Source organism: Gordionus sp. m RMFG-2023, chromosome 3 (assembly GCF_954871325.1).
Source record: "Gordionus sp. m RMFG-2023 chromosome 3, tfGorSpeb1-WG-v2, whole genome shotgun sequence".
Classification (NCBI taxonomy): Eukaryota; Metazoa; Nematomorpha; class Gordioida; order Chordodea; family Parachordodidae; genus Gordionus; species Gordionus sp. m RMFG-2023.
In genome coordinates this window covers 31,635,153-31,652,160 of record NC_088777.1, presented here as the reverse complement: position 1 = coordinate 31,652,160, position 17,008 = coordinate 31,635,153, and the positions used below count along the sequence as shown (strand labels likewise).

Genomic DNA, 17,008 nt, shown 5'->3' with positions numbered 1-17,008 from the left:
TATCGTCATAAAAAATTTTAAAAAAACATCGTAGAAAATAAAACAGAAAAAAAACGAATAAAGTAGTTACAATTTGCATGACCTTTCTACCATCATAAAATGAGAATTTAAGAAAATTCCATGATTGATAACTGAGTATATTAAAAATTGTATTAATATAAATATATTAAAAATTACTTGAATTATTTATATTTATTCAAATATGTATCAGTTAAAATTTATTGTGGTGCTGGTGGATAAGATAATATAATGGATGCATTTAAATAAGTTTAAATAAAGCCCACTTTGTGTGAAGAGGGGGGGGGGCAATTTTAATCTTGATTTTTGAAGGTACAAAATTAGATAATGTTTTCAAATATATAACTTTAGGATAATTAAAATACGAATATTATATAAGTAAACTATACAAGTTTAATTGCAAAATTAGTAGTGTGACCAAATATATGTAAACAAGTAAACTTAAATATAGTTATAGGGATTTCCTCATTCAAATTAAACAAAAAAATTTAGTAATAATGGTGGAGGGTTTAAAAAATATATAATAGTATTGTAAGAAAAATTATCATAAGATTGGGAAATTATGAAGGAATGCAATTTTTGTGTTTTTTAACACTATTATTTTAATTTAGATATTGAATTTTATAGATAGGTTAAGTGTAATAAACAATACATAAAGTTTTATATTAAATATGTTTGTGTTAGAACATACAATTAACCAACCCTTTAAAATTAAGCATAATGAACACTCCTACGCACACCTAATTTATGTGAAAAAATAGTAAATTAGGATATTAAATCATATAATTTAGGATAGGGCTTTCTAATTCCAAAATAATCATTTTTTAAAATGTAGGTGTTATTTTGAGCAGTTCAGTTATCTTATATTATAATAAATACAAATGACTTTTGAAAGATGCATGTTGATAAGGTTAATTTATTATGGGAAGGAAGCCGGGGGGGGGGGGGTATTTAGAAAAGGTTATTTAAAATTATGGATCTCAGTGATGTAACGAAAATTGTTTAAAATAAAGTAATTTTAAATACTTACTATTTAAGAGATATTAGAGACAAAATCAATAGATAACTATTATTTTAATTCTAATAATAGTAATATCCCATAAAAAGAAGCAACGAAAAATGGTAAAAATGTATGACCCTTTTTTTCTATAATCACCGCCAATAATTTTCTAGCAGCAAAAAATGATTAGAATTTTAAGTGACTCACATTTTAAAAATATAGGATAATTTAATTTTTTAAAAAATGAATGGGAGAGTTCGAGATATTCCTCATTTTTAATTTGATAGCATTTTATATTATTATTTTTTGTTTAATTTAAAAGAAGGATATATAAATTTCGTATCTTAAAAAAATTTCAGTTTATTTTTTTAGCAGATTTTAATCTCTAGCATGGATGGGTGGGTTTCTAGTATAATCAATAGCAAATTATCAATATAAGCTTTCAATCTTCGATTTTCTTTCTCTAATTTGATGGTTAGCGATTCTGTGATCTTTCGTTCCATAATCTTAAAAAAATATTTAATATAAAGATTAAACATTTCACGAAATTACGTATTTTCTTCGTCTCAATTTAAATTTTCTCTTTTTCGCTCAATTAAATGTATTTCCTTAATTCTTCTTCCTTTCAAAAAATCTATTTTCTTAAATTCATATCTTATAATATAAAGTATTAACTAATCAGAGAGAATTCGACGGGGAAATATGACATAACTCAGTTTAATTTTCATTATAACCGAATATAATAATGATTTACACTACTAAAACGAGTATATCCAACTCTAGCTGTCATGAAAATCCGTTCTTCCTAGCGTGATTTTATTAAGGTCGCGCCAAGTAGGGTGTATAACGGTTCAGTTCCAATGCCGTTTTAAATTTTAAAACCTAATGGTACCGTTCATGTTATCTTGAAAAAATTTATATCGGTTCGTTCCAATTTTTATAAGTTTTGAATTCATTTTAATTGATTCCTTATAATCTAATAAAAACATTTATAATAAAAACCAGAGTTGTTAACGCGCTACAGCGCGCTATCTTTTTTGGTAGCTATAGCTAATAGCCGCTACTTTTTTTAAATTATTTAATTTTTTAGCGCGCTACTTTTTTTAAAAGTAGCTAAGTAGCGCGCTACTTCGCTACTTTTAAAAAATATAATGAATGTAAGTATAAACATGAAAATTTAAATATAATATCATAATTAATTATAATTTTTATAATTTATTATTTAATTTTGAAATTTAAATATATTTTCAATTTTTAATTTATATTTTCAATCTGTGTTAATAATCTAAAATGGCATCGTCCATGGATATCCAAATCCTTGAAAGTGATTCAGATATGGAAGATTCAATGGAAGAAAATGTACTTAATAGCTCTAATAACGTTTTTCCATTCCCTAAATTTGAAAAAATTTTTAAAATAAATATTAAACAAAATCTGGATTCAAATTCATGTGCTTAAAATGTAAAAAAAATATATCATCAAATCAATCGAGTAGCTATAACCTGAAGAAACACCTAAAGGTAAATTGTTATTTTTACATTATAATATTATTTATTTTATTAGACTGTTCACGCCAATTGCTATAAGGAAATAAAGAAACATATAAAAAAATTTGGTATAGGAGAATCTTCATTCAAAAAGACATACTATCCAAACCAAATTAACTGATAATAAACATGCCAATATTTCATAAAAATTGGTTGATAAAGTTATTGTTGATTTTATTATTGACACAGTTCAGCCAGTGTCTTTGGTTGATAATCCATCATTTCCTCTGATGATTAAAACTTTATCCCCTGGCACAACAGTTTTATGTCGCCAGACACTTATGAATAAAATAGCCGACAACTTCAAAGTGATGAAAGATGCTCTAATAGTAGAGTTATCATATATATCTTATGTATGTACCACGGCAGATAGTTGGACACATAACAGAAGGTAAAAACTTATTTATATTTATAAATTGATCTGATTAAATATTTTTAGAGCTTATTTGGGAATCACAGGCCATTGGTTAGACCCTAGGACTTTAAAAAGAAGATCTGTAGCCTTAGCCCTTAAAAGGATTATAGGATGCCAGACATATGACGTACTTGCAAATAAAATTATTGACATCCACAAGTCTTTTAGGATTCATAATAAAGTTTGCAAGATGGTTACTGATAATGGGTCTAACTACCTGAAGTCATTTAGGTTATATCACAAATTTATTTATAATATTTATTTTAAGTTATGATTTTTATCAGAATGGAATGGTTATTATTTAATCTATAAAATATTTAGTATTTTAATATTTCACATTATTTATAGAATTTTTATTAACTAAATACACACATATTTTAGTAATATTATGATTATCATAATTTATATCAAATTATAAATAAGATAGGCTAATGGCGAAGCTGAATAATCTTACTCCAACAAACAGAGATTGCCGAGTATCTACCACGAAGACATCCTCAAATAATTTTTTTGAAATTAAAGATGATTTAATAGAAAATCCAATTGATCTTTTTTTTCAATCAAAAAATATTGAGATAAATATTTTTGATAATTTTTCATATATTAAAAATTTATATATGAAATTTAATACCCCCCTTGCCCTCAAGTGCTAGTGTCGAGAGATTATTTAGTAAAGGAAAGCTTATACTTTCTGATCGTAGCTCTAGACTTGGGGATGATAATATTGAAATGATATTATTATTAAAATGCAACAAATTAAAATAAATATTTATTTATATTGCTTATTTTTTTATAATCTAAACTAACTATATTTTTATATTTATAAATGTTGATTTTTATATATTATTTATTATACATTTACATTATAAGCAAAAAAAAAATAAAAAAAATTTGTTTCATTTGTTTCTAAATTTTTTTTTATAAAAGTAGCTCAAAAGTAGCTAATAGCGCGCTACTTTTTTTGACAAATAGCGAAAGCGGTAGCGCGCTACTTTTTTTGACAAATAGCTATTACGGTAGCGCGCTACTTTTAAAAATAGCGTTTAACAACTCTGATAAAAACTAAACAAAAATTATAGAAAATAAGTTGAATTTATTTATTTTATTATAAAGTATGAATAAGAAAATAATAAATTAAGTAACATAACTGCGTCTAAATATGAACTACCTATTTCCTAAATATTTTAAATTATGGTATCATTAATAAATGAATATAATTTATAACACGTTATGAACCGGCTTAAATAGATTCGAAACTATTTTTAACAATTCGGTTCTCTCCTTTAAAATTTTGGTAACTCACTGAATCACGGGGAAATTTTTAACATTATTTTTTTTTATTTATTTTATTTATTTATTTTTTAAATTTAACAAAATTTTTTTTTGTTTGGTCTGGTAGAATGAAGTCATATTTTAATTTTAACAATTTAGCTATAAATTGTCTAATTTGGTATTTTAATAATTTGAGCGATACAATTTTATAAAATTATAATAACTGAAAACAATATTATATTTAAGAGTATCAATTAAATTATATTTAATTTTATGGGTCATTCAATTTCAATTTTAAACCTAACGATGCCCAAATTAAACAAGTGCTTACTTTTAAATCTAAAAATAACTTTCTTTTTTGAAATATTAACCTTTTTCCACAAATTTTTTTAAATTTTTAAATATACTCTGTTTTATTGTAAAATTAATGAATTGTGATAAAAATTTCCACCAAAATGCAGATGATCATTTATTTATTATATAAATATTTAAAAAATAAATAAATAATAATATCAAAAATTTCCCCGTGATTCCCTGAGTAACCTGAATTTTTATTATAACGGTTCATAGACGGTTAGGAAAATTATAACTTGATAGTTCGGTTTAATTCGACACCCTGCGCCATCAAGGGTAAAACTGCATAAATTTAAAATTTTAATTAAAAGATGAGTGCAATTATTTTTTTTTGAATTATCAAATACGCGATAATTTAATTATTTTTAAAATTATTGCATTTGATTTATAGTCTGTCCTTTCCAAAAATTTAAATTTTTTAATAATATTTTCGCATATTATTTATTTTTGTTTATCATAAAATAAACATTATAAAATATATATACATAAATTTTATATATATTTAAACATAATTGAATTGGAACCGTGAGATGCTGGGGGGATAGTTAATACCTTATTTAATCTTTTTAAACCCACAGGAGTTTATACAGTTTTTTACAATAAAATTGAGACGATGGTGCCAGTATTATAACTATAAAAAAATCTGGAGTGGCAACGCGTATTTATATACTATATCCAACTATTGTATCTCGGCATTGTTTTATCACTGTCAAGGATTCGTGGTATCCGATTCTATAAAAGGTGTTACTTGTCTTAATCATTTTGTTAACACAATTTAGTTTATATAGCCAATCCAATACAATCAAAAGGCTTTGAATTATTTGCTGAAGATAGGAAAATTACTTATAAGATAGGTGTCTAGCAGTATTCGTAAAAACACTTTGGAATAATTATGTTTGTCTTTATACGCATTTCAAAAATTTTAATGAATCTAACAGTTAAAAATCTAACCGGTTGTCAACCCAATTAGAAAGCTAATGATTTTTATTAGATCTCGCCTTGATATATATTCTTTGAATTATCCTATCTTTAATGCTTGAGACAAGAACAATCAGTTTTCTTTATGCTGAAAAATCAATAAAACGAATGATTCGTGTTTTACAATCGTTTAAGTATAAGCCCGGTAAATTTTAAACCTGTTATGTTTATTTTACATTTAAAAGATTAGCATATGAAATTAGCCTAAGACGCTAGTTAAATATATTAATTTGAATTAATAATATTGAAGAAAAAAAGAAGATACTTTGACATTAAAGGAAATCAATAAATTACTGCTTCAATGGACAATATAAGAATAGGTTAATGGAAGATAATTCTGACAATTTTAACAAAGGAAATATCATATTAAATTATTCAATCTTATTTATTTAACTATCTTATCTAATATGGAATATTTAGAAAAAGATAATTAACCGCCAGACACTTAAATTCGTTATGAGAAGGAGCAATTAAACGACTTTACTTCAGACTAAAGCTCAATGTGAAACTAGCATTGTATAAGATGAGGGATATTAATGATAATAACGAGAGCAATAAATGTCCCCGCGATTTGAAGAAGTTCTAACATTTTATAAACACAATTCCGCGTGGTACTGCCAATTGTGAGTGCGATTCTGACCTTAGAGTGTTATTATGACGGATTTGTGGTCTTGTGTTATAACATATTTCCAGTTTAATCGTAATAAACGTTAAAGAGTTTCCTCTTAATAATTGAAATTATTCTCCATACATTAAAAAATAGCTGATAAGTGATAGGACTGTTAACAATAATTAATCACAGAAAAGTTAGGTTAAGGTTGTTAAAAATCAGAGACCTGATATTTTAATTTTATAAATATACCCGGGCGGGGTCTGATTTTTTTTTAAAAAAAAATACCAAGGCTGGGCCTGAAAATTTAAAAAATCCTGGCTGGATCTAAAAATATAAAACCCAGGACCGGCTGGGCCGAAAATAATTTTTGAAAAAAAATCCGGGCTGGGCTGAAAATTTTTTTTAAAAAAAACTGGGCCGGGCCAAAAAAAATTTTAAATATCAGGGCCCTGCAAATGGTACCTCTACAGGTCTCTGTTAAGAATGTTGAATAACTTTTATATATATTATATTTGCATTATATTAACTATCTTTGATATTTTAATTATTTTATATAAATAATGTATTTTTTATGAAAGTTTCGATAAAAAACTTTAAATATAAAAAAAAATCGTTTCTATTTTCCATTTTAGTAATAAGATGCCCCGACATATATCTTAGGTTATACATGATAAAAATATTTAAGTAATGTGTTATTTTTATTTTACATCATTTGTCTCCATATCCATCGAAATATTATTTTTTAGGGAATTTTTTAATTCACTCTCCAGATTAGCATAATGCATTTCATTGCTTTGGCCATTAGTGTTCTCCAGGAAAGTGGGGTCAAAATTACCGTTCTTGAAACTCAAAATATCGTTTATGTCGTGATGGTTATTATTATTTTTGTCCATTATATTGAGCATTATCTCTTGTTTTTGAGTTTTCACTTTCTCTTTTTCCTTTTTTTAAAAATTTAAATAAAGGAGACATTAACGAAAAACCTAAGGGTTGCGAATGAAACTCTTCAGGAAATACTAGTAGAAGAATTATATAATTAAATAAAACGATGTTTTATATAAAATTTGATCATGTTCTAACGTTTTTAATCAATAGATGAATGTAATAGCTTTATGCCATCAGAAAATAGGTATTTCGTCCCTATATTTTTAATTAAAAATAGTGGTCTATCCAAAAATTTTTTATTTATTTTTAAAGCCTGAGCATGGCCCAATTATTTTAATTTTTCGAAAAAATTATATTTTATACATTTTTGATTTTGGAAACTATCTCCTTCAATTGAAGCATAATGAGTTCTGGAGATTTGTTTTCTTCTTCGTCTTTATCGTTCGCGAGAAATCCATTGTAAATATTTTTAGCGCATTCACTATTCTTAGAATTACCAGAAATTTCATCGAAACTAGATTCAAAGCCGAGAATGTTTGTTAACTCCCGTTTTAGGTGTAAAAGCGATTGAGTACTATCTTGCATATACTTTTTTGAAATAAAAAAAATTTTTAATTAAATTTTGCCTAAACCAAAAAGTTATCGATAACTATAAAAAAAAATTTAAAATTTAAAAAAATTCAACTTAATAAACAAATTTTCTTAATAGCTAAAAAATAATAAATAGTAAATTGTAATATTTTTGTGTCAACTAGGTTTATCCATGCCTAAAGATCCTGTTAAACAATTCAAAACTCCATTGTCTACTCAACCTGAGAAACTTATTTCATGATCTAGAACTATATAAACATTAATTGTAATATAAAATATTGATTATCCTTACCAACTCTTTAAATTTCAGATAATTTTGTAAGATACTATACGAATTATTAACCTGAAACACTATTGCCTGATACTACATTCCTATAAACTTCTACTGTAGAGAAATACTACATATACATCATATTTAAAATATATTTTTATATAAATATTTTCCTCCCAAAAATTCTTCATTATTTTTTTGTCTCAAAATATCTGGAAAATTTTGTTTATAAAATACTAGCCTAAGTATCCAACACACTTTATGTGCATGGCATAGTTAATAATCGTTGCCCAAATATAAAGATAGATAAGCATTATATTGACAGAGTTATCTTCCATACCCAGGGATTCGAACCGAACCCGATAAAGAAAACCGGGGTTTTTGGGAAAAAAATCTGGACCCGAACCGAACCTGAACCCCTTTTAAAAATTTTCAAAGCCCCGAAGCAAACCCGGGAATTTTATTTGAACCCGGGTTCAACCGGGTTCAGTGTATTTTTTAAAATCATATAAGATATTTGTATAATTGTAAATAAAAATATAATAATTTTTGAGATTTTATAATATTTTCAGATTTCATTTAAATGAAGTGTTAATAAATTTTAAACAACTTAATTCATTTACTCCATTTTTAAATTTTTTAAAATTTATTCTCAAAGATTCCTATTGGAGTGTTAATAAATTTTAAACATAAATTCATTTATGCCATTTATTTTAAATTTTTAACTTATTCTCAAAGATTATTAATTAGAGAAAAATGAAAGTGAACAAGTCATAGTAAAAATTATTATATTGGATAATTGTTAATTTAAAGAAATACGTCCAAATAAAATTTATAAAATTGATACATGACTATGCCTTGTATTTTTAGCTATATTTTGCCTATAAATTAAAAAATTTATTTTTTATACTAAATTTATGTCTAGTTTTTCAATTATGATTTAAATATAGAATTTTTTTATAAATTAAAAAATTATTAAACCCGGAACCAAACCCGGGTTCAAAAATATTTCCCTGAACCGAACCCACCTATTTTTTTATAACCTTAAACCGAACCCGAATCGAACTATCAAAAATTTTACCGGATTCGCATCTATCCTTAAATTACGATCAAACTTCCCATTCCTCTCCCAAATGATGGGATTTTCAAAGCAAAAAAACCACCTACTCTTGACCATATCCTCAAAAGGTCTAGAAACATGGTGCTAGATTTTATAAATAAGCTTATGGCAAATGTCAATGATAATTTTTGTTATTTAAATGTCCTGTGAATCTTTAATAATTTTCCTTTTCCAATTAATAAAACCTAACGACAAACATAATTCCATTTACAACTTTATAAAAAATTGTTTAGCTATAATAATATATTCTACTGATCTTGATCTCAAATTTAAAATAATCAGCAGCAAAATTGACCATGGTAATATTTCCTTATACACGCTACTTCATCAATAATAATTCCTTTTATGAACAACTTTTATTCATTCCGATTGGACCAAATAAAGCCATTGGGGATTTTAAATTTTTCAATAAAACTCATCTGGCGATTCCCATCATATCTCTTGTCATTTTAAACCCCAATTTTCCTCTCTTTTTTTAACAAATCTGCAGAACTCTTTAAACCATGTAGTAAATAAATAAAAAAACTAATTTCAACGATAATTTTAAAAAATTATATTATAAAAGATAAAATAAATATAATAATTTATCATTTTATGTTAATTTATAAAATTGTAATATTTAACATATAAAATTATAATATATTAGATTTTTTAAAATAAATATAAGAGCCTCTAGATTTTCAGGCAAAGGATCAGAATATTTACAAATATTAGTTATTAAGAATGGCTGACTCTCAGGGCTCTTTTTTTTTAAATTTGATTTGTTTTTTCTAATATTTCTCGTTTTTTTTATACTAGCTTTTCGAATTCCGTTTGATGGAATAGCTTTAAATGTTTCCGATTATTTGTTGTATTAAATAAATTTTTCATTGTTCCTCCCTGTGAAATTAGAATTCCGCAGATAACGCATTTTGCAAAATTCTTTATCAAAATATTTCCATAATTCAGAAGCCATATTTAAAATAATTCTTTTATTTAAAGTATAAATAATAAAATTGGTATATTATTTTTTAATAAAATTTAAAAAAAATAAAACTTTAAGTGTTCCTTTCTATTTTTACTAGCTAATAACCCGTTAAGAATGACGGGGTTGAGGGGTAATTAGTTAGTTTGTGCATATGGTACTAAATATGCTTTATAATAAAATTTAGGAGAAAAAGAGGTAAAATTATTGCAATATAACCCGTGAGCATTAAGGGTATTAGAAATATTAAAATTTAAATTTGTGATAGGGATCACATTGGGTAAGATGTTTCAAAATTTTTGAATTTTAAATATGGGCTATACATTGGCCTCAAAATTTTGTTTTGCAGACACAGCTAGGCCTGATCAAAAAACCACGTCCCATGCAACTTTCCCAAAATTTTGCCATTTATTTCTATTGTAATTTAATAATAATGTCTTAAATTTAATTTTATATTTATAATAAAATTTAAATTTGTGATAGAAATCATATTGAATAAAATTTAAAATAGAGATACTTGGAAATTTTTTTAATTTTAAATTAAGACATTAGCCTGAAATTTGTTTTTGCAAACATAGCCAGACCCAGTGACCCCTACACTTTTTGAGGGATAGAAGCAGAATACCCCCTAAAGTACCCCCCCCCCCACCCCCCCCCCCTTCTTATTGTAAATTATTTTTTGACACCTATAAATTTCAAAAATAATTTTTATTGCATCAATATTTATTATAATATAAATATAATGTAAAAAATATATGCTTTAAAAATATTATTTTTAAATTAATAATTTAGATAAATTAGGGGAAGAGAAAGCAAAAGAATTTATAATTTCATCAATATTTAATTGTTTAAATAAATTATTTTCCATTGATAAAATGGTTAAATCAATTAAGAAATGGATCTTTCATGACACTACGAAGTCTTGTTTTAATTTTACTCATGACCCTTTCGGCAGTACATGATGTAGTAGGAATAGTTAATAAATATTTATATAAAATTGTTAAATTTGGGAAAGCAGAAAAATTTATAAGCAGACGATAAGGTAAAATAAATGAATAGTTTCTCCAGTCTGAATCATTCATCTCAGAATTATTATCATCATCAGAAGAAGCTAAATAATGTATTTGTAAAAATATTTTAATTAAATAAATTTACAATTCTCAGAATCTGACAAATCTTCTTTAATCTCTAGGTCTCGAGTAATAATTACGTCCCCCGTTTTAGCCATTTTATAAATATTTCTAAACATCAACATTTCCTCAAAAACTTGACTTGTATTTAATTGATAAAATTCACAGATATCCTTGATATCATCTTTAACAATTGCCTTTTCCGCCATTCCCTCTGGAGTAAAAAATTATGTTTGACTCAAAAATTTTATCGATTCATCGTTAAATCTTTCACTAAACTGCAAAATAATTAAATCAAGTGCAGCATAAAACACACTGATTTTAAAGCTAAAATAAAATATTATATTTAATGATGAAAGTATATATATATATACCTCTCCTTTTTGGATTGTAATGTTTGAAGTCTTGAACTTTCAAAATCAAAAGGTAAATTTCTCTTCTTCATAAAATCTTGGGCCTTTGAAAAGACATCCAAAAATTCAGTGTTATTATCAATTTTAGGATTATAAAATAATAAAAGATAATAATTTAAATTATACTTCTCATATTAATCAGGCAATCTTTTGCCAATTGAATTTGATTTATTGCAAACCCTATATCCTTCGAAATGGTTTGCAATTTTGTACAAGCCAAGCTTGTTATCAACAATATTTTATCCAAAACACATAGTGATAAAATAAAATCAAATTTTTCTATTCTATAGACTAGAGCACTAGCCATAGTGGAAGTGGCAGGATCTTCAGAATCCTTTAAATTTGCCAAAGCTGCCCTCAAAGCATCATAAAGTAGGAAAAAATTTACAATGGCCTTATATGATGTTAGCCAGCTTCTATAAATATAAAATAAACATTATATATCGAAACAATTAAGATAATATTACCGAGTGGTATTCTTGATGCGTAAAAATCTATGTGATTTTGTCAGTAAATCACTCTGACATGTTTTGAGCACTTTATATCTTTTAACACCATTAAAATATACGTAAATTTCGTCTAATATTCCCAAGACATTTCGCAGCTCTTTTGCTGATTGGCATAATTGAACAACTATTAAATTTAATCGATATAGCACCAAATAGCTGCCTTTGGCGCCTCCGCTCTAATCAAAGCCTGCACTCCATTAATTCTTCCACTCATGTTTGAGGTGCCATCATAGCTTTGCCCCACTAGGAATTCGAGGGGTAGATTCATGGAGCCAAGCTTGGATATTATATTCTTTTTAATATCGAGGCCCGTTGTATTTCCCGTACAATAAATGTCTAATCAGCCTTTCAACGGGCTTAGGTGTCTCGCTATTTTCAACATATCTCACTATCAAAGCTATTGCTTCTGATTTCGATACATCATATGTGCCATCATCTATAATTGAATAGCACCTGTTGAATTCAATCTCCTTTTGAATTTTTTTTATAACCATATTTTTCATGGTTTCAATAAGAATATTTATGTTATTATATGATAACAGATTTTAATATAATTTAGATTTTAATCCCTTAATTTTTTTCTCACTTCTTCTTTCTTCATTATCTTGTATATACATTTTAAGAACAGGCTAGAATCTGCAATAAGTTTAATAAGGCTCATCATATTGCCATCTTAATTTTTAATCAAGCATTTATATTTTTTTTGGTAAATATTTTTGGGCATATTTTGACAATGATCTAGAAATTATAAATGATTATATATAAGATTAAATATTTAAATTTTTACTATTCCCTTTGATAAAATTTTAATTTTGCGCCAAATCTTGAAAGTGGAAAAATAATTTTATGATAAGAAATATCGGATAACAAACTAATTTGCTAAACATCGACCATAAAAATTTTTAAAAAAATAAATAAAAAAATTTAAAAAAAAAAAAGTACCCCCATAGAAATTTATAGAAGCAGTTGCTTCGGACCCCCCCCCGTTGTAGGGGTCACTGGCCAGACCTGATCAAAAAACCAAGTCCCATGCAACTTTCATAAAATTTTGCCATTTATTTCTATTATAATTTAATAACAATGTCTTAAATTTTATATTCCATTTATTTCTATTGTAATTTAATAACAATATCTTAAATTTAATTTTATATTTAAAAGCAATCATATTAGGCTGCCAACCTAGATCTCCATGAGGAAATAGTACAGGGTAAACCATTGGGTCTAAATTAGGGCTTAATATGTTAAGAATTACTAAATTATTCCCATTGGATCTAGGATACACTTTTATATCTCACTTAAAGGGAGGTTCCCCATCATCATTTGTAAAAATCATTGCTACGTCATCAATTGTAGGAAAATTATACCGCCTACGGTCGCTAGAACGATCTCCGCGAAATATCATATTAATCTTTGGCAGTAATATATTTGAATGTTCTGCAAGGGATAACTCAGCTTTCTCAACTTCCCCTAAGGTTTTGAAACTTAAAGCTTAGGGATTAATTTGGCGTATAAGCTCATCTAAATGTCTCATGATATTTATATCACAATCAGAATTGGCAGGGTGCTGAAGACGTCCTGCAATGGCCTGAGATGTATCCAACACATATAACTGAGCAAATTTAGGTAGAATATCAGTCTGGGGATATAAATGCAATGTGCGATGATAAATTTGCCCATGAACTTTAAAACAATAAGGTCCATTACCTGATAATTCTGAAATCTGTGCTCCCATACTGGCGAAGGCGATCGCACTATTATAAGATCTAATATAATGCATTAAATTATTTGGGCAAGGGATCTAAGGAGTTAGATAAGAGATTTTTTAAATAATCAGGATATGGCGATTGAGTAATTTTGACTTTACCTTTATGACAACAATGAGTAAATCTACCATCTGAAGGTCTTTCAGCTAAAAAAATTTAAAGATTGACAAAATTGGCATAATATATTCATAAGGCCACAGTTATGTTGCTCCACTAATGGATTAATCTTAGGGAAAATTAGGTAAAATGTTTTGAATTTTTTTTTTAAATCTTCTAGAGCAAACGAGAATCATATCAGATTTATCCTATAATATTATAGTATTATAGAATAGGTATTAATTGTTTTTTCTAAAAAATAAAATTATTTTTTTGAAATGAGATTAGTTGGAGGTAAATGAGTAATTAAATTATTTTGTTTGAATATAATTATAGATGTATTTATATTATTTAATTTGATCCTTATTCTCCATTGTTATTCTTATCTATATAAAAATAATATAGCTAACTTAAAAAAATATATATAAATAACATTGTAAATTAAAATTATAGGATAAAATAAATGGAAAAATTTTAAAAATATTTATCAATAAATGCCCTAATTTTAAAAATAATTTTCAAAATTATTAACAATAAATGCCCAAAAAATAAAAAATATAGACAAAACTTTAAAAATATCAGCTAATATATAAACCTGAAAACAGCAAAATGTTTACCACAAGTTGAATATTTTCTTATAACTCCAATATGTGCAAAATTTTACCTACAGGTCTCTGTATTAATTGGCTTTACCAACTAAGTTTGTAAATATATTACAATAAAATAATTTAACAGCAAAATGTTTACCACAATTTGAATATTTTCTTATAATTCCAATATGTGCAAAATTTTACCTACAGGTCTCTGTAATAAATGTCTTTGCTTTACAAACTATATTAGTAAGTAGATTACAATAAAATAATTGGACAGTAAATTATTACTTACCATAATTTAAAAATTTTCTTATCCAATAATAAATGAAAATTAACGGCAAAATTTAAAAAATAAAAAATTATTGTTAATTTAAATTAAATATATATGAAGAATTATTGTAAAATAAAAAGTTGAGGGGGGTAGCATTGAAAGACGTTTGCCTTCCAATCGTGAAGTCGCCAGTTCGAATCCCGAGGATGGCAAAAAAAAATTAACATTACACTATATAGTCTCCTTAAATTTTAAATACATTACGGAGATACGAAAAGTATCATCATGTGATTATGGAGATTATATATATTAGATAAAAAAACTTTTAAAATCTATTTTAAAAAATAAATAACATTTGCATTGTTTAAAAAAAAATTATTTAGAAAATATTATTAATGTAAAATAGAAACTCACTGAAACTCGGAAAAATTTATTATTTTTTTAAATTTTTTTTATTTATTTTTTTAGATATTTTTTTAAAAAATTATTATTAATAAAATAATAAATATGATGTAATAATAATTCATTTCATTACTCAAAAGTTTTAAGAATTGCATTTTTAGTAAAAAGATCGGATCGGGTTTTTTACAGGTATCGGCCCGATCCGATATTTTTGGAAAACGCTAATTATCGGTACCGATCTTACCCGATATTTAATATCGGCACAGCTCTACTAGAGATGTATCATATCTAATTTTTTTTTATCTTTACCAAATCGGTTCAGTTTTTTAAATTATTTACCTAGCCGGTTCCAATACAGAATTAACTAATGCAGACAAGGCCTACGCTACTCCAATATATAGATAATTAATACATAATCAATTTCAGAGCCCAAAAATATATCGGTAGATGATGGTATTAGGCCTAATAGTCGAATAACTACCCAATGATCAAGTAGCAAAAATCTTGTATGTGACTTTGCCTGAGCATCTACTTCCCCTTAACAGTTAATTCTATAATATAAACCGAAAATAAAAAAGGACAAATTTTATTTTTTTTACTTCACTATTTAGAGGGACATGGAACGGAACGTTCCGTGAATAGAACTTTAAGTAAATTTATGGAACAGGAACGTGTATTCTGGAACCTTCCCGAAACGCTCCGGAAATTATATATAATTTCTTATTTATTTCTACAATTAAAAAAAATAATTTTTTTTAATCCATCTAATGGCATAATTTAAGTTCTTTTTATTTTTTAAATCCTTACAAATGATACATCCTGAAATCTTTTTCTCCAGTGAAGATTAAAAACTGTAGAAAAATGGTAGCCTCATTAGAGCCGTTAAAGGAAGCGAGCTTAATGTTCCAAAAAGAGAGCATTTTTCGAGGTGACTTTATAGGTCAATAGACCAAATGTGAAATAAGGCTTCAAAAAATTAATTCCCTATTATCACAAGACTTGATTCCAGCTCTCAACAAAAGGGAATAAATGCTAATGAATTAATTATTTTGTTCTGACTTATATCTAGATCCTAGGTTTAAATCTCTTTTAAACGAAGAGGAAAATAATAGAGCTATAAATCATTTATTGGCGACATGGGAACATATTAAAAATTTTAAGGATGAAGATTTAAATATAGTAAGTAATTCAAATATATTCTGAAGAAGGACAAGAATATGATGAATTAGAAAATGTTTCTAATATCCAAGGATAAAAAAGAAAAACATAGCAAAACTTACAAAAAAGATGATATTCTCTCAACTATAAAATCGAGCGTATCACTAGATAAATCAAAAAATTGCTATACTGGGAATCCAATAAAATAAAAAATTCTTAAATTGGTCCAAATCGTATTAGCAACTCCAAGTAGCCAGGTAAGCGTTGACGTTGTTTTTCGACTCTCAAATTTATACTGACACCACAAAGACCCGATTAATTAAAATGTGTAGATTTACAAAATATATTTCGATATTTTTCTAGGAACGTTCCAAATGGTGGAACGGAACAATTTTTTGACCAGAACTGGAACGGAAAACCGCCCTTGTTCCAGTCCCTGATTTTTATCCTTTCTCAGATATTTTTCTCCCTTATATTTTTATACAATCTTGCCTTGCCAAGAGGATTAACCAAGAACTTATGAAAATAATAATTTACATCTTTTTAAAACAAATTGATATTTTTTTAATCTAATTAACTATGTATCCTTAAACAGTGGCGTTATTGGGGGGACTCAAGTAACCTAATACTTGAAGAGACATCTGT

General features: G+C 26.2%; 1 protein-coding gene across 2 annotated transcripts in view; it reads right to left on the bottom strand.

Moving 5' to 3' along the window:
• The window catches only part of LOC135925637 (rab11 family-interacting protein 4A-like), a 37,041-nt gene continuing 20,033 nt past the window's right edge, over positions 1-17,008 (bottom strand). Inside the window, exons 8-10 of one of the 2 annotated variants that reach the window (XM_065461016.1) lie at positions 7,446-7,670; positions 6,905-7,138; positions 1-1,524 (exon numbers count right to left, since the gene is read on the bottom strand). In XM_065461016.1, the coding sequence (XP_065317088.1) occupies positions 1,387-1,524; positions 6,905-7,138; positions 7,446-7,670 (597 nt within the window). In that variant the 3' untranslated portion in view covers positions 1-1,386. The remainder of the gene's footprint in view (positions 1,525-6,904; positions 7,139-7,445; positions 7,671-17,008) is intronic. The other variant, XM_065461015.1, reaches the window with a different exon arrangement.